Source organism: Gastrolobium bilobum, unplaced genomic scaffold, assembly GCF_033153095.1.
Source record: "Gastrolobium bilobum isolate Gb01-03AN ecotype WA unplaced genomic scaffold, APGP_CSIRO_Gbil_v1 utg34205, whole genome shotgun sequence".
Lineage (NCBI taxonomy): Eukaryota > Viridiplantae > Streptophyta > Magnoliopsida > Fabales > Fabaceae > Gastrolobium > Gastrolobium bilobum.
In genome coordinates this window covers 20,869-39,514 of record NW_026899975.1, presented here as the reverse complement: position 1 = coordinate 39,514, position 18,646 = coordinate 20,869, and the positions used below count along the sequence as shown (strand labels likewise).

Here is an 18,646-nt window from a genome sequence, read left to right as displayed (position 1 = left end):
TTTCTTTTTCGAATTCTACACACACTTGGAGAGATGATGCATCAGGTTTTTATAAAAGAACTGATCAACCACATAAGCCCCTCCTATGATTAGGCGCACAAGTTAAAGTGATGAGAGAGACTTTCCTTGATTCTCTCCATCTCATTATGCGCCCCACATCAGCTCCCTTTAATTAGGCGCACACATTAAAAGGATGAGAGAGACTTTCCTTGATTCACTCCCTTTAATTATGCGCCCCTTTAATACCTTTCCTTTCCTCAGAAATTTTGTTGCAACGGTATTCATTTAAATTCTGAATTCAAATGAAAGAGTAGTTGAGAGAATCTTCATCCAATCTCTATTGGATTATTCCTTTAAATAATTTTAAATTATTCTCAACAACCTAACCTCATAGAATTTAAATATCAAATTCGAATTTCAAATTCCAATTTGAAATTTAAACTCAAATATAAATTCAATCTTATCCAAGTTCGTAATTCGAATTCGAAATTCGAAATTCAAATTTCAAATTTCAAATTCAAATTCAAATTTCAAAATTCAAATTTCAAAAATTCAAATTTCAAATTTCAAATTTCAAATTTGCCCAAACCTTATTTTGGTCAAGTCAACTCTTTGACTTATTAGGATTCATGCCCCAAGGCTTCTTTGGCCTATCATCATATTTGGGCCCATTAGTGGAGGAAACTCTTTCACCACTAATGCCCCAAAAGGGCGCATGGATCAAGTGGGCTTGGAGTCCCTACTCCAACCCAACTTGACTCATAGTCTTGACAAAGCCCAATAACTCATTATTGGTCCAAACTTGCTATAACTTGCAATAAAGAATAACCTTCGTGTGTGACCCATTAGGCCCAATTAGTTACTGACATAAATAAACTTGAACCATTTAAACTCCTTTAAAAGGCCCAATCCATTTAATGACTACATGATACACTAGCAATGCTCTGTAGCCCCAGAACTAATTGAGTTGATCAAGTGATCTACCTTTCTGATTTGGATACCGTGCCAGCATTATCCCTCACATCGCCATTCACATTTAGTCGAGAGTAAGGATAGAGTATCATCTCTCTTTATTGACTAAATATAATATTTCACAGGAACTAGGAATCTTCTTCTATTGACTCTAAGACAGATCATGACTCTTCATATCTCTTACTATGCATAGATTCCCGAGTCAACTAGAAGTCATCTCAGCCCTACCGCTCTTTGTGAACGACTAATCCATTATAGGGGATTGTGAGTCCTTTCGGCATGTCCATCTATACTCATGTATTCGAGTTATATCCAAGAGTACACTGTTTCCCCATTTTTCAGGCGGATAGAGTTGTACAGTCAAAGTATAACTCTATTCGATGACATCCTAAAGTCTAGGACGATCCGCACTACCAAACGTTCAGAGACTTTTCAAATCCAATGATACTCTCTGTAATGAATCCTTATGGAGTCTCTAAGCGGGTCAGTTCAGTGCTATCTGTTCTCCAACAGATCCACCCACGACATCAGCTAAGGCATCACCATGCCTGCATTCCATGAGGTCCTTACCTTGTATCTTCATACAAGTAGATGACGTCATACTAGTCTTATTGAGATCACCAATACCCTTTCTTGGTGATTCAAGACCAGGAACAAATTTTAGGTAATACACATTCAGTGTCCTCGAGTCCTCATGATCATGATCACTATCATAGATCCTCGAGTGAAAACCTGTTCTATTCCTAGGGTCTTTATCTTTTAAACGCATATTAACAATAAAATATTGGCGAGACATAAATATGATAAAGATAAAGATAAAGTTTGCTCAAATTTATTAATCATGAAATACCAAATAGAAAAAGGTGTTCATCTGATAAAACAGATTGTCTCTAGGACACCTATATACTAACAGAGAGATCCCCCTGTGCTTATTTCTTTTGAAGCAGGCAGCACCCAAGTGGCAGCAGTTGATACGTGGCTGATGGCTCGTGATGCTATTTTGGATGAGTTAAAACAGAATTTGCAACAAGCCCAAAACAGAATGAAGGTACAGGCTGATAAGCATAGAAAGGAGGAAGAGTTCTCTGTTGGGGAAAAGGTTTACTTGAAAATTCAGCCTTACAAATTAAAGTCCTTAGCAAGAAGGCTCAATCAGAAATTAAGCCCGCTTTTTTATGGGCCATTTGGAGTCTTAGAGAGAGTTGGTCCCGTGGCTTACAGATTAGAGCTGCCTTCATATTCAAAAATACATGATGTTTTTCACGTGTCGCAACTGAAGAGGGCCATTCATCCTTCTGTTCCAGTATTGGATCTACCTCAATGTTTAACTGACTCGTTGGAGCTACAAGTCCAGCCGGCTGCCATATTGGGCACTTGACGCTTGTTGAATGGACAGAGGGAGATTCTAGTGCAGTGGGAAGAATTACCGGATTGTGAAAATACTTGGGAAAATTTGGTAGATTTTCAGAAGCAGTGGCCTTCTTTTCACCTTGGGGACAAGGTGGATTTTGGAGGGGGGTATTGATGGGCCTCTTCAATTATATGATAAAGTATACATACGGAAGGCCTATGGTGAGAAGGCTAAGGGCAATATGAAGTCAGTTACAAAAATTGACACTTGGCAAGCTGTGAATGGGGAAGTTAGTATTGGTAGTGAGGAGGGCTGATGAGAGAGGGGGAATATAAGTTAGTTAGGGGGAGAGAGTGAAGGGGAGGAAAATTGTAAAGGGTATTGGCACTGGGAAGAGAGTACCGGTTGCTGAAAAGGGGTGAGTGGGAACTGTGAGCTCTAATTCAATCGGGTAGCTGATTGAAGGTGTCTTTGTGCGTCCATTTAATTGCATTTCTGCCTTTATTATATTGTACTGCTACAGATTATTTTCACGATGGTGAGATAATTCTGTTTTCATTCAATAAAGTTGATATTTCAAGTATATTATTGTGATTGTTGTTGATACAACAGCCATAGTTGTGCTCTGTAAATTCTGGTGCCATCACTAACTATCCAACCAAGAGTCCAACCAAGTCCAAAGTCCACAAACAACACTCTCACAGTCTGTTTATACCAACAATCATATCAACAATCATAGTCTACAAGCATATGACATAAAGACAATGTTTTCCTTTTACGTTTCACGTCTTTAGGCTTCTCACAAGCCATAAGCCCTTAATCACTTTAATTCTGACTTAGTTAATTATTACAGAGGTTCAACATAACCAATCATGGGTCCATAAACCCATAATACAATTATGTCAGAACAGAACCGTCACTGTCTCGAAATTTTTAGAATATCCGGATATTCGTCGGGACCATATCCGGATATCCATATCCGGATATCATATCCGAATATTCATGTCCGGATATCATAAGTCCCATATCCGGATATCATATTCGAATATTTTGCGACAGAATGCAGTTTCTGTATTTCGCGAGATATCACTCCGAAGGTTCAACTTTTAACCCATTAGGACGTCCATGCATGCATTTTTATTCACTTTTAGGTTCGTGTTCAGGTTGGTTACTTATTTAACTCATTAACATGTCAAGACTCAACCTTTAAACAACTAAAACTCATGAGCAAGGTGATGGTGCTTACCCAAAGGCTCAAAACAGCAAGCACAAGGGCTCTTGGAGCTCACAAGTCAGCCCCAAAGTGCCGACTCCAAGGGTACACGAAAATGATGATCAAGCAAGGTCCTTTCTCCACAAAGTTGGCTCCTTGAAGCTCAAAATGCCATGCAAAGGTTTCCACAACCCAACTCACTAACTCAGCCTCCAAAACCCCACCAACACAGAGGCTACAACTCAGAAATGAGTGATCACACACTCCCTCAAGCTTGCTCTCACTCACCTATACCATTTTGGTGAAGAAACATGAACAAATGTGATCACTTGGAGGAAGTTTTGAAGAGAAATGGGGGTGGCAAAATGGAGAACACAAAAATCAGAAATGAGGCACAAGGAGACACGTAGAGCTGATTAGAATCAGCCTAGGGTTGTGTGAAATGCTCTATTTATAGGCGGTTTAAAGTTAATCAAACTGTATTAGCACTAATAGCTACGCTTAGCATTTTAATCCCAAACTTAGGATTCTGAACCTAGCCATTTTTCTAAGATTTGTCATATTTTTATTTTATTTTTCGCAGTACTTTTCCGGTACACGCTTTTACTTAGCCAGTATCAGTTCTGGCACCAGTTCTCATTATTTTGACCTGAAACTTGTTATGCTAGTACTATATATTATTCTAGTGTCAAATACATACTTTTCACAATTTTTCGGGATACTTCATCGGTACGCATTTATACCGTGGAGCAGAACCGGTATCTGCACTTTTCGTCAGAAAAGCGACTTTCAACATTAATAATTACTTACCATAATTATTTAAGCTTTATCATAATTAGTAGGGTCAATTATGGAATTATCTCATTCAACTCATAATTAATTAACTAAATTCCTAAATTAACGGTGCGGGTTCTTACAACACTCCAATACGTTAATTCTAAAAAATGTTAAATTTCGACACGTTAGGACACGTTTTGATATTATATAATATTTTTAATTTATGTAGTGTATATTATATTTAATATTCAATAATTTAACAAAAAAATAAAGATAAACTTATAATACCCATCTATTTTGCAAAGAAACATAAGATATTCCAAATGTTTATATTAAACTCAATAAAATAGTAATCGTAATCCAACGAATCTAACAGTTGGAACTCAAAATGCAACGCAACGTAACCTTTGAACCTTTTTTGAGTCTTTGCAACGAGTATTGGAGAGTCAGGAAGTGTCAAAGGGTCGGTGAGTGTCGGGAAGTATCGGACACGACACGTCAAGTATTTTGAAGTGTTGGTGTTTCATAGATTGTGACAACAAGGCAGCTGTCAATATTGCTAATAATCCTGTTCATCATGATAGGACAAAGCATGTGGAAGTTGATCGCTACTTCATCAAAGAAAAATTAGATGATGGAAGTGTGTATATGATGTATATTCCTACCAAAGAGCAGACTGCAGATATCCTTACCAAGGGCCCACACTGTCCAACATTCGAAGACTTGATTGGCAAGTTCGGAATGATCAACATTTACCTCCCAACTTGAGGGGGAGTGTAGGAAATAAGGATTCAAATAGTTCAGTTTTTATTTCTTATTAATTAGTAGATAGGACTGATGACTCATTGATAGGATTGATTACTCATCGCTGAGTCATTCTTAGCTATTCTTTCTTGTATAAATACTCCTTATGTAATTTATTCATAGAATCAATATACAGAAAAACAATTCTTTTATATTTCAATAGGAAATTTACATGGAGATTCCACTCGGACGACAAACATGATTATTTGAGTAAAGGAAATAAAGTATGTAGGTTAAAGAAAGCCTTATGTGGACTGAAGTGATCCCACTAGGCATGGTTTGGAAGATTCACAAAGCCAATAGTGCCTTGGGATACAAGCAGAGTGATACGATACCATTTCTAAACACGTACACTAGAAAAAAAGTCATAGGGGATCATTAGTACTAGCTAAGTCAACACCTATGTGAGGAGAATATCACTCAAGTTGTTAGTCTGTCAGAGGCAATGAGCAAGCTCCTGCGAGGGTTAAATAGAGGTTGGCAAGGATCATTAGGCACCTTTGGATTGGAACTATTAATTAAGCTGGGATGGGAGAGCACTGTAGCACTCTCGAACCTGCTTTGGGTTTATCTTTCATTTCTTTCCATTTTTTTGTTCACTGTAATATCATTTGTTAAGTTTCAATCTACATTGTCGAGAGAAATTTAGTTGTAATCCTTTATCATCAATACAAGTTGCTAGAGTGATTTTTGGGAATCTGTGTTGGTTTCTAACAAATTGGTATTAGAGCTCTCGATTGGGGAGTTGTGGTATCCGATTTGAAGATGATTCCAGAATTTGATGGAGAAGAAGAAGTTTGGGGGTGGGTGATCAAGGTTGTGCAACATTTCGAAGCTGAAGGCACTCCTGAAGCAAAGCAACTTTCTCAATTTGTGAAGATAATGAGAAGATGCGCTGCATTATGGTGGTGGTGGTGGAGTATAGTGTACGAGAATGCTTCTTGGTGGGACTTCGTTATAGTCCTCCGGAACAATTTCAACCATGTTTTCCACCAAGATTTGATCAAGAAAAAGGGAATCAGAACATGGAGGTTAAATCACAACCTCCACAACCAGAAACAAAGTCAATATGAAATTCTATGTTGTAGAAGACTAAAATCATAAAAAGAAATGAGAAAGAGAAAGATCGTGAAGGAAGTAGTCGAAGTTCAAACGGTTGGTGGCATGAAAAGAAAAATACAATAGGATGGCAAAGATGATAATGGATTTGAGAATGATAACGTGGATGAAGATGAAGTCTCTGAGGCTAAGAAGACTATGGCAGGTAAAGAATAAAATGTAGAAGTAGAAGATAAGAAGTCAAAAGCGACTGTGATGCCAGTAGAGGGTAGAATTAAAGGAGGGATCTTAAAGAGAGAGGGAGGTGAAGAATTCATGAACATTGGGCAGGCTTGGGTGAAGTGGTATGCAAATCAATGATGCCACAGCCTTCGGAGGAGGTGGCCGACCTGTTGCTGTTACGCGAACTACCACCGAACTTGAACCTTAATAAGAAGGAAAACGAGCTTCTCTAGTGTAGCTATGAATGGAATAAGCAATGACGAATGTGTGCAAAAGACAAGCAAAGGAAAGATGAGTCAGGGGACAGATTGTAGAGATGGGTCAACTCACTGACCTAATGGGCTGGTAGGTCCAAATTTCTATCAACCTGTTCCAAGCCCGAACAATTGGTTTCTATGCTTATGATTTAGGGATAGATTGGGCTTGTGTGATTCTAGTTGACCCAGTTAAGCCCGAAATAGCAAGTAGTTTCTGTCTAACAAGCTGCAGTTGTAACACCCCGTATATATCCGGTAATGTTATCATATCATCGTATTAAGCTGCGCTTAATAAAAAAATGCGGAATATCTTTTTCTTTTTAATTATGATGTCATTAATCATTACCAACTTGATTACTTAGTCATTTTCCAAAACATCGCCTGTATGTAAATTGCAAATAGACAACTAACTGAAATACCTCATAACATAAATAACATAAGTATATCTCTAGTCACGGAACTACAACACGTAGACCGGACAACCCTGATAGTTTATACAACTCAGTCAAAAGTACTAACATCAAAGTGGCATGGACAAACCTCATGCTCACCCAAATAAGGCAACAAGCCCAACATAAGTCTCAACAACAACAACATAATAATATAAAGGCAGAAAACATAAACAGCATCCAAATCCAGCATCCATACAAGTCAGCATATAATATCATAATCAGCTAAGCTCTGGCCTCCTGCCGATAGAGGCATCAGCCCCCAAATTACCTGAACCTGAAATAAGCGTCCCCAAACGTGGGGTGAGATCTCTAAACAAGAAATCTCAGTAAGACAAGGGGTCCTCAAGGATCTTCCACCCCAAGCTCACTTACATGTGCAATATAAGTTCCAAAAGCAGTTCATCAATATCATTTCTAAAATAGTGCAATGTAGCAGATAATTATGTCATGTGTGTCAATATTATTCTACTGGCCAGAGAAATGCAGGATTTATATACGTCTATTACCCACAAATAGTGCAAGACGCTACTTGCATCCACCACAGTCTCACCATCTTGTATGACGCTACATACTCAGGCTTACCGTCAAAGTGGAACTACACATGCATATTATAAGCCATTACACATAAAGCTCAACAGCATTTCAAATATTAAAGCATGTAACACATCATGCATATAAACCATTCCCCCATTGGGTATGGTGGAACCACACAGTGGCTAAACCGAGGACACAAAAGCTTACCTTGCAAACTAACTATCCAATGCCAAGAGTCCACACAAGCTCAAGGCCCACAAACAGCACAATCACAATCTGCTCATACCATAATTAATCATCAATAATCATAGCTCAGATTTCATTAAGTGATTAAGTCTTTCTTACACATTTAAACTCATTACATGTTGTTTCTGCAGGAAGTATTCGAATACTCCAGCTCTCCAGAAAGTATTCGATTACTTTCATTTAAGTATTCGAATACTACCAAGTATCCGAATACTTTACCCACCAGTATCCGAATACCACAGTATCCGAATACCAAACCTTACTGTATTTGAATACTTCTTCAAAGATATCCGAATACTTTTCTTCCCAGAAAAGTATCTCAATACTCCTGCAAGGAGTATTCGACTACCAGTGAACAAGTATTCGAATACCACTCGAAAAGTATTCGAATACTTCTTCACCAGAATGCAGAAATACGAACAGTGATCTGCATAATCCCATTTTTAAGGGTCCAAACGCGATTGGAAGTCCAATGACTCCCTAAACAGATGAGCACCAACATGTTATGAACTCAGAAACACCTTCTTTTACTCAAATGGTTAAAGTTTCACTTATTAACCGATTAAACAAGCTTAAAACTCCAAAATGACAAAGAGGTGATCATGGCTCACCTCAAGAGCTCCAAACTCCAAAAATGAAACAGAAAGGAAGCCTTCAACACAACACCAAGGTTCTGACTTCACAAGGCCACAAATTTAAACCAAAAGCTTGGACCTTTCACCATCCAAATGGCACCATGAAGCTCAAAATGCCAAGAAGATGACCTCTCACACCAAAACTCAGAAAACAGCCCTTAAACCCCACCAACCAGTGACCAAAAACTCAGAGTAAGGTTATCTACTCACTCTCAAAGCCAACTACTCAGTGTTTACAAGGTTCAAAGTGTATTAGCTCTCATAAAAATGGTGTCTTGAAGGATTTTGTGAAGAAAACTCAATGGAACAGTGAAAAGGGAAGGAGGCAGCAGCTACACACACACAACCCACGCATAGAATGGCTGAGTATCAGCCTAGGGTTATGTGCAAGTGACTATATATAGTCTACTTAACACTAACCACACAGTATTAGCATTAATAGCTACGCTTAGCATTTTAATCCAAAACTTAGGATTATGAACCTACTCAATTTTACAAGATTTATCATATTTTTATATTAATTTTCGCAGCACCTTTCCGGTACGCGCTTTTCCATAGCCAGTATCAGTTCTGGCACCATTTCTCATTATTTTAACTTGAAACTTGAAATCACAGTCCTACCTATTATTCTAGGAATATTCATGCACTTATTACAATTTTCCGGGATACTTCATCGGTATGCATTTATACCGAGTAGCAGAACCGGTATCTGCATTTTTCGTCAGAAAAGCGACTTTCAACATTATTACTCCCTTTCTATAATTATACAAGCCTTATCATAATTATTAGGGTCAATTATGGAACTATCTCATTAATCTCATAATTATCTAATTAATTTTCTTAATTAACGGTGCGGGTTCTTACAGCAGCCCTCGACAGTGCCTTCCCCAGTTGTGGTTGGTAATGGTTGTGTTTTGAATAGTATCGCGGGGAACACCTAGAGGGTTGCAAACACAAATGCGGAGAAAGATAAGCTACAAGCAGCGCTAGATTAAGCTTGTGATGAAGGAGGTTGAGATCCTTACACACATGTGGGCAGCTTTGCTTTGGGTGTATTGAGTTACGAAGACCCCAACCTGAGGGTTATTGAGAGGGGTAAGTGTTGGGGGATTTTTTGGGTCCGACCTTGAGTAAAATTGTTCAGAGCATTTTTGCTTATTATCCTTATCTATCGAAGATGTAGCTGAATTTTGGTGATATAAGAGATTATTTCTTCATGGTGCCTGTATGGAAAAGGGAATTGAGCCTGTGGGAAGGGTTGTTCACACTAAATGGAATGGGCATTTTTAGTCTAAATGAACCTCATTATTGTCAACCACAAGATAAGTATGTGAACCAGAGTAATCTATCAATTGCAGCTACTGGCTTGCTACAAGAAGTAGCAAAGACACTTTTCAATAATTACAAAATATTATGTATGTATTTGGGTCAGAAGAGTAGCCCTTGGGTTCCAATTGTAGTAGAGCAGGAAGTGCAACTACGTAAATTGCTATATAAGGGTACCTATCTTCCAATAGGGACGAAGCTGCCGACCCAAAATTCCTACTAAAATGCCTTGGCTATGTCTATAACCATATGGCTTTTGACCGTGGGGGATGTAATCATACTTCTTGCATAAGTGAATCCTTACATTTCAAGCATTGGGACCTTGGGAGAAGGTTTTCAGAAGCTATTCTCCACCTTGAGGATAATGTGCTTAAATTCGGGTGAGTATTTACAAAAAACCATTACTAAAGGTGTACACTAGAAAAAAGCCATAGGAAATCATTAGCACTGGCTGAGTCAGCAAATAGGAAATTAGAGGAGGATATCACTCAAGTTGTTAGTCTGTTGGAGGCAAGGATCAAGCTCCTACAAGGGTTAAATTGAGGTTGGCAAGGATCATTAGGCACCTTTGGCTTGGAACTGTGAATTAAGCTGGGTTGGGAGAGCACTTTCGAACCTGCTCTGGGTTTATCTTTCATTTCTTTCCATTTTTTTGTTACTATAATGTCATATGTTAAGTTTCAATCTACATCATTGAGGGAGATTTCATTGTAATCCTTCATCATCAAGTTGCTGTGTTATTGGAAATATGTGTTGGTTTCTATCGTAAGGTGATCGCATTCCTTTCTTCAAGCTTTCAGAGGAAGGTAAACTCACTGTCTTACTTGAGTTTGTTGATGACATTATTAAATCAGGTAATGACTCAGTTGGGAAATGTCTAAAAGACAAACTTGAAGCTAAATTTGAAATAAATAATCTTGGAAGACTCAAATATTTTTGTGGGTTTGAAGTTGCTTGCTCTAAACAATTTATATTTATTCTCAAAGGAAGAATGTTCTTGACCTCCTTAGGGTATTCGAGAAGCTAGGTTTTAAGGTTGTAGATGATCCTATTGAGCAGAATAACAGAATGGGAAATAATGAAGAAAGTCCCATAGTTGATAAAGCTCAAAATTAGAGTTTGGTTGGTAAGATGATATGCCTTGCCCATACTAGTCCAAATCTGTTATACGTTGCTAGTGTTGTTCGCCAATTCATGCATGGCTCAAGATTGAGACACATATAGTGGACAAGATCCTACAATATCTTAAAGCCACGACAACTAGCAAAGGATTATCATTCTTAATAAGTGAAAATCTGTCCATGGAAGTGTATATAGATGCTGACAGTGTAGGATTGGTTGTTGGTAGGAAACTTGTGGTTATTGTAAGTTCTTGGATTTAAATTTGGTTATATGGAGGAGTAAGAAAAAGTATTGTTGCCTAAACAAATGAAGAAGCTTGAGTTTTGGGTTATGGCTCAAGGAGTTTCTGAGCTATTATGACCGAAGATTATGTTGGATGATTTGAGGATAAAGTATGAAACTCCTATGAAGTTATAATATGATAGCAAATCAACCATTAGCATCCCGTTATCCGGTTGAACATGACAACTAAATAAATTCAAATAGACCAGCATTTCATAAAAGAGAAACTAAATAGTGGATTGATCAACATAGCTTATGTTTCTTTAGAGGTTCGGCTCACAAATGTGTTAACTGACTTCCTACAGAAATGTGTTAACTGACTTCCTACAGAGAGGTTACAAAGTCTTACCTACAAGATGAGTATGATAAATATTCATTCACCGGCTTGAAGGGAAGCTTTGTAATTGTTCCACATCTGTTCTTGCGTACTTCATCGCATAATATTCTATGTAAATCATTGTAAAATATTTTGTTACCATAGTTTAGTCATTATATTATGGAAGTAATTATTTAGAGCCTATTTGAATCCTCTTTTTTTTAAGCTAGAAGCTACTTATAAGCTAAAGCTAAAAAAAAGAGCTTAAAAAGAAAAGTTAAAAGCTATTTGGTAATCACATAAAATTTTTAGCTTAAAAATTACTTAAAAGCACATATTTCAAGAAAATTATCTCTCTCTCTATCTTTATAACTATTCATTATAAAAAAAGCACACAATTCAAGAAAAGAAGATAAGAGCTTAAAAAAAGCTTCTCCTAGGAGCTTTTAGGTTTTAGCTTTTTTCTTCATTATAAAAAAAGAGCTTTTCATTATAAGAGCTTTTTTCAAAACATGTTTGGCCTAGCTTATGCTTATAAGTAGCTTCTAGCTTAAAAAAGAGAGGATCCAAACAGGCACTTAGTTAGGTCTGTATATTAGAATGAATCCATGTAAAATACAATTCAAATATTAATATTTAGTATTTTCCTATTCAGCTTCTTGCTCCACTTTTCTTTTTATATAAACTAACTATGGATGGGGAATAGGGATTTTTAGATATGAACTATGTATTTGGTTAGCTTAATTAATTTGGATTTTCTATTAGTTTACCTGTTATTATTTGTATACGCTATATGGTTTGTGATTTGAGGGAAACTGTAACAACTCAACCTCAGAATTCAAACTCCAATACAAAAAGAAACATTTGTATTGATTCAAACAAGAAATTGAAAGTTTCAACTATTACACCGATGTTTAATGGAATGGAAAATACATAAAGTAACAAATAAACAAGAACAATGGATGAAATAAAGTCCCTGAACAAGTAACACCTAGAAGAATTAAGAGAGCTTCTGGTCTCTCCAAGACCAAGTCCCAAGTCCTTTCTGACTTTTTCCACCCCTCACACCTTCACCTAAATACCATCATGTGTCTAACTGTTTCTCTAACAGACTTGCCCTCTTGCCTAAATCAACATGTGGATGTTTTTTTCCTACACCTCTGCCTACAGTAGACTTGCATTTTAGGAGGGGATGTATCATCAAGCCTTGAAGCAAGTGGTAAGACTTCTCTTTTGTGACCAAAAATTCATGGTTTGAATCTAGGGAACAGCTTATATGCAAAAATGCAAAGTTAAGGTTGAGTACAATCGACCCTCACCCATAGCCTCGCACAGCTGGGGAGCCTTTCTGCACTGAGGTTTGCCCTTAATATAGTCTATGATTTGATTACACACACATAGAGAAGATTTTTTGACTCCAGTGTAAGATTAAAAAGTTTTACTCCTCATCTCAGCTGTTGATTTCTATCATACGAGGTAGGATCTTTTGACTACAGTGTGAGATTAAGAAATTTTACTCCTCATCTCAGCCATTGATTTCTGTCCATTTTGACGCTTGTAGCTTATTTGTAATTAATAATTAATTAATAGATATAACTCAATAAATTGTAGCCATCAGATGTATGAAAATCAATTTCTTATTCTTAAATTGATGTAAGAATAAAATGTCTTAAACTCATTCTTGGTCATTGATCCCTTTATATCCAATGACTCGAAAGTCATTAGATATAAGTGAAATCAACAACCAAAATTGAAAGTGTAATTAACATTGATGTAAAATGATCTTGACCCATATATTATATATTTTATATATGATGAATCAAGTCTCCCGAAAGCTTAAACTATTGTGTAAAAGCATATGAATATGATGTTGTTGGGGAAAGGTACGTGAATGGTTTTATTATATTTGTAACAATATATATACACATCATTGCTTACTTCTAAATTACATGGGCATGAAGAGTTTAAAATTGTAGATTCAATATTGATATTGACACCTCTTCTTTAGGTTTTTCCATGGTACTCCCACTGTTTTCAGAAAATAGCCTCTTATCCCGACTTACTTCCATATTTCTTGGCTTTGCACCTCCATTCCTTCTTCTCTCCATTGGGTATTAACTTATTCACTAGACTATTTTTTCAGCTGTTCTTTGAATTTTCTTGATGGAATGATGCATATATTTTTACCATTTCCTTCTTGAAACCTGTGCAGGTATGAAGCGATGTTCTATGCTGCTCTTGCTCTTGTACTTATGGCATGGATACTATTTGAAAATACACTTCTCAAGTTAAATATTGTGAATACGTCATCAGATTCCATTAAAAATGTTACGAATCATCTCATCCTTGGATATGATAATAGATCTTTGCAGCTATCTGATGTGAGAATCCCATTGGTCTTTGTAAGTCTTATTCTTTTTATTTTCTTTTTTCCTTCATTACTGGGTTAAATTTGAACATCTTTTTTATTTTGAGTAAAGTAAATTACATTAAATTTTGAGCTTTCACAAATGAGAGTCAAAATTACGATTTCCCCATTAACCTCTTTAGACTGATAGAATCTGTAAAATGGGATTGTATAATTTCCTCAAACAACCTACATATTCACCTCCCTTAAGCAGGTTTTTGCACAAAAGAAAAGATATCCAAGAAGCAAGAGCAAAAAAAGAAACGCAGACAACAATTCTTCCTGGTTACTTTCAAGACATATTATGATGGACTAACAGATTTGGTGAAATGACTATGTTTTTCAGAGTCAATCTATTTGGATTTTTATAATATTTAAAAATGTGAAATTTTGTAATTAAAATAAGATAATCTTCACTCAGAAAGACAAATGGTAGGCTTGATTAAGTATATGATCAGGGAAGTGCAAAGAGGTTTGGATGGCGTAGTGCTGAATATGTAGATTTGACAATGGTCGAATGTTTAAGTTGTCTCCACAATTGGTATAATGGAAGATACAGATCATCAAAAGACTATTTAATGAAATAGATTTCCTCTGATAGCCAAAGTGTTTGTTATGATTCAAGGCCAACCAAAACATCTAGATTATGCTCAGATAAGCTCCAAGTCTATTAACATAATTGGTCCTTAATTTGATATGTAAAGAAACCACTGTATCTTGCAGATGGTTTTATTCAACATTGCCTTCTTTGGAACGGGAAATTTCGCAAGTATTGCTAGTTTTGAGATTTCATCTGTCTACCGGTTCATTACTATCTTCAGTGTAAGTAAAGTTGAAATTTTTTAGATATCTATCTTATCTCTCTTTAATAAGCTTTTGAATGATATGTTTCCTCCTAATTGCAGCCATTTCTGATGGCAGCGCTACTTATCTTCAAGTTATTTATACCCTTCATGCTTGTAATGTAAGTGCACTTGCAAATTTTCTTGTGACGCCATTTATAACTGTTACACAATATTACTTCTTTGAGACTCACCTAAGATAGATGGGAAAAGTCCTTTCTGTCTGATGATTCATCCCAACTAAACAATATGACTTCTAAAGCTGTATTACACATGAATGGTAAATTTTTTGCTCAAGGATAGATTTATTCATCCAAATAAGGACTGAATGTTAGTTGTCAGATCAGTTGCTAAGTGACTAAGTGCTACACATTGTTCTTCTTGAATATGTTTGGTTCTTGCATTTAATCATATAGAATAAAACTTTATAAATCTTATGATAACTTTTTCTGTTTCCTAAAATTGAGTAGGAGGAGAAAACAATGTTTCACTGGTATAGTCTGTAGATTCCAAATTCTATTATTTCATAAATAATGCTTTTGGCATTACAGCTTCTGTTTCATACTGATATATTAATATATTGTTACCAATTAACAATTGTATTTGTTCTGAATCTTTTGTACAATTTTTCATCTTATATACTTGCAAATGATGGAACTGCAGATGTGTATTCAGTGCAATAACCAAACTGAACCAAGTTCCAAGGTTGGGATGCTATTTTCTTGTTATATTATTGTCAGACGTAATGACCATTCACTTCTTCTTCCTGGTATACTCACCCTATTCTTCGTAATTTCATTTGATTTCTATAGTCTTCTGTAAATTTTTATGATCCAGTTCTTGATTTTTAAACTGTACGGTTGCCTTCATTTCATTATAGTAAATGCAACCGATCAACTGTGACACTCAACAGTTAGAAATGCCCAAGATGCCGCAATGCTTTTCTTCCATTATCATTAGCTTATGTCTTTTTTCCCTCGGTTCTTTTTTGTTGGGTTCCTAGCTCCACTGTTTTTGATAATTGTGAATATCTGTTTATGATTCAAGGAAGGATTAATGAAAATAGATGTGTCTTTTATGATTTTCTCTCACTTTAACTAATGATCTATTTTGTTAACCAAATTTCTGTTAATGTTTCGTGATACAGAATGGTAAGTGTTGAAATTATAGGGATTTAAGTGGGGAAGGAAGAAAAGAGATTGAATAATCTAGAATGGATATTGATTTGATATGAAAACTGTGTTATAAAATACAAAGCAATAATTCCTTTATACCAATCGTATACTCCTAATCATAATTAAATACAAAAACAAATCATGAAATATAAGAAAATATGGAAACCGATCCTAAGAGATTATTTAAGATACTTTAAACTATTTTAAGATATAGTAATGATATTATGAGATATCTTCTAGATATTTTAACGTTTCCCAGCAAGTTAAAGCTTTCTAACTTTTAAGTTGTTGCAAATAAACCATTTAAAAAGAAAAATAAGCAGACAATACAATCTGGGCTCCACAAAACATGCTGGAAAATAGACTAAGGAATGTTGGGGATTTCAGAGAGACTAGTATTACTCCTAAGGAAACTTTTCAAGATGGTTGGAATGATCGTCAGCCTGAATAGCTGATTAAAATGTTGCATAACCAATAACTGAAATTTCTTCTCCAAGTATTTGGAAGCTTCAAATCACGAGAAAACTTGGAATGCCTAAAACAAATTGAAATTGAAAACGAGGATGGTGTCTTATAGGAAACTCAATACACAATATGAAAGCTATATTTATATTAAAGGTTGTGCGAGGACAGGTATTGTGGTGCATGTTTAATGCTATTGCATATTGAAATTACTTTAACGTGAGATTAACATGGTTGTTATTGATTATTTTATATTGATCAGTTTACCTAATTGAATGCCTGTTTTATTTCATTTTTTTTTTGGTGTGTACACGGCCTCTAGTCTAAACTTTGTTGATTTATTCGCTTTAGAATGCAACTTCTAATGTAAACATGTTCTTTGTCATTTGCTAATTTTAATACCCGAGGATATATATTTGAGAGCAGGTACCCTAACACTGTGTTTGTTGGTTGGTAGGTTCGGAATACGGGAAGTTGGATGGAAATTGGAAACAGTATCAGTCATTTTGGTATCATGAGTGCCCAAGTTGTTTTTGTTCTGTTACTATTTGCCCTCACAAATACATACACAAAAGACATGCACTGTAATTCAGCAGTACCCTCTGCACGTAAGGCAAATTAGGTTTCATCAAACTGGGATTTATCGTTCTAAACGAGCTACTTTGTCATCATTGAAATGACACTACACATTCTCGGTGGTGGCTTTGATGGTTTTATGACCAACCTGGTATTATGTTTCTACCCTGGCCAACTCTTATTTGTGTATGAGCTCCAGACTCGAAGGACTTCCCTGTGCTCGCTGACCTTCATAGAACTGGTGCTGAAATTTTGGCACATTAACAGTATTTCAATATTTGTAATCATCTACAACTATATTATTCAAGATTGAGATTGAGGGATAGTGCTGAGGAACTCAGGTCAAGCCAATCAATCATTGTGCCTCACCAACCCATGAACAAAGAACTTTCATATAACATTTTTTTTCTTTATATGCTTCCCCTTTGTATTTGAGTTGTACAGAGCTGAGCTTTGAGTTCAGTCCAGGTCTGGGTGATTTCAATATACTTGCTTCACCTGTCTTAAAAGCAACTAAAAATGGAATTTTTGTTTAATGTCTTGTTTACTGCAGTTAACGCAACTTTGACATACCTTTTTCTTTGCGGGATTTGTCAGTGAGGTTATATAATGAGATATTACTTTCTCGTTCACACTTCAATAAATTTAAACGTTTGGTATAAAAGAAAAGCATATTTAAAAAAAAAAACTAAAGTTCAGTATCAGTGTAGTTGGACTCATTTAATTTTGAAATCACAAAATATTGTTAGTACTTTGTACGACTAAGTTAGCGTATTGAAAGTAGAGATAAAGATATTTTATCTATTTTTTTTTTGTGTGTGTTTACTCTATTTTTCTTCGACACCGTTAGATTAGAATCTCAATTCCCTCACCAAAAAAATAAAATAAAATTAGAATCTCAATTAATATTTTTTTTTCTCTCCTATTAAGATTTTGATTTAACGGTATTAAAAAAGGATAAACATAAAAAAATATAGGCATTATATCATATCTCATTGAAAGTATTTAATTAGTTCAAACTTATTTATATTTAGGTATCATGATCATGAGGACTTGAGTATGTTATTTGATTATTTGCCAAATATGTTTCTAGTCTAAAGTCACCAAGAAAGAGCATTAGTCAATTCGACTAGACTAATGTATTGTTCTAAAACTGGTTTGTTAGCATTGCATATGATATTAAGCGCAGTTACAATCAAAATTATTGAATTAAAATTACGAATTAACTTTTTAGTTTTTTTTTTCTTTTAAACATAAACTTTGTAATCACATAATTCTAATTCTTTAATTATAAACCATACATTATGCGAAAACATAATTAATTAACTTAATATTAATAACCACATTTCCCCCATAAGCAAATATGGCATTTAACTCCTTGTCTATCTTTCTTAAGCATCTCACATTTAAGTGACATAGTCTTTTCCTAAGTGACATGGCTAATCATTCTAAGACCTCATATTATGTTGGGACAAGCTTATATAACTTCCCTAAGGTCCATCATCCTTGATTTAGGCACCATTATTAATTCAAAGTGGACTTATGCCTCAAACTGCAGGAATAATCAATTACCACACGAGGAGTAACAAACTACTCCACTATCACAGGTAGTAATT

At 35.6% G+C, this 18,646-nt stretch overlaps 1 protein-coding gene across 3 annotated transcripts in view; it reads left to right on the top strand.

The window, feature by feature from the left end:
* The window catches only part of LOC133294602 (GPI ethanolamine phosphate transferase 1), a 38,984-nt gene extending 21,485 nt beyond the window's left edge, over nt 1-17,499 (top strand). For 2 of the 3 annotated variants that reach the window (XM_061493305.1, XM_061493303.1), the window contains 6 exons: nt 13,577-13,679; nt 13,781-13,970; nt 14,699-14,797; nt 14,881-14,939; nt 15,481-15,586; nt 16,912-17,499. In XM_061493305.1, the coding sequence (XP_061349289.1) occupies nt 13,577-13,679; nt 13,781-13,970; nt 14,699-14,797; nt 14,881-14,939; nt 15,481-15,586; nt 16,912-17,076 (722 nt within the window). In that variant the 3' untranslated portion in view covers nt 17,077-17,499. The remainder of the gene's footprint in view (nt 1-13,576; nt 13,680-13,780; nt 13,971-14,698; nt 14,798-14,880; nt 14,940-15,480; nt 15,587-16,911) is intronic. The other variant, XM_061493304.1, reaches the window with a different exon arrangement.
* The last annotated feature ends 1,147 nt before the right edge of the window (nt 17,500-18,646 follow it).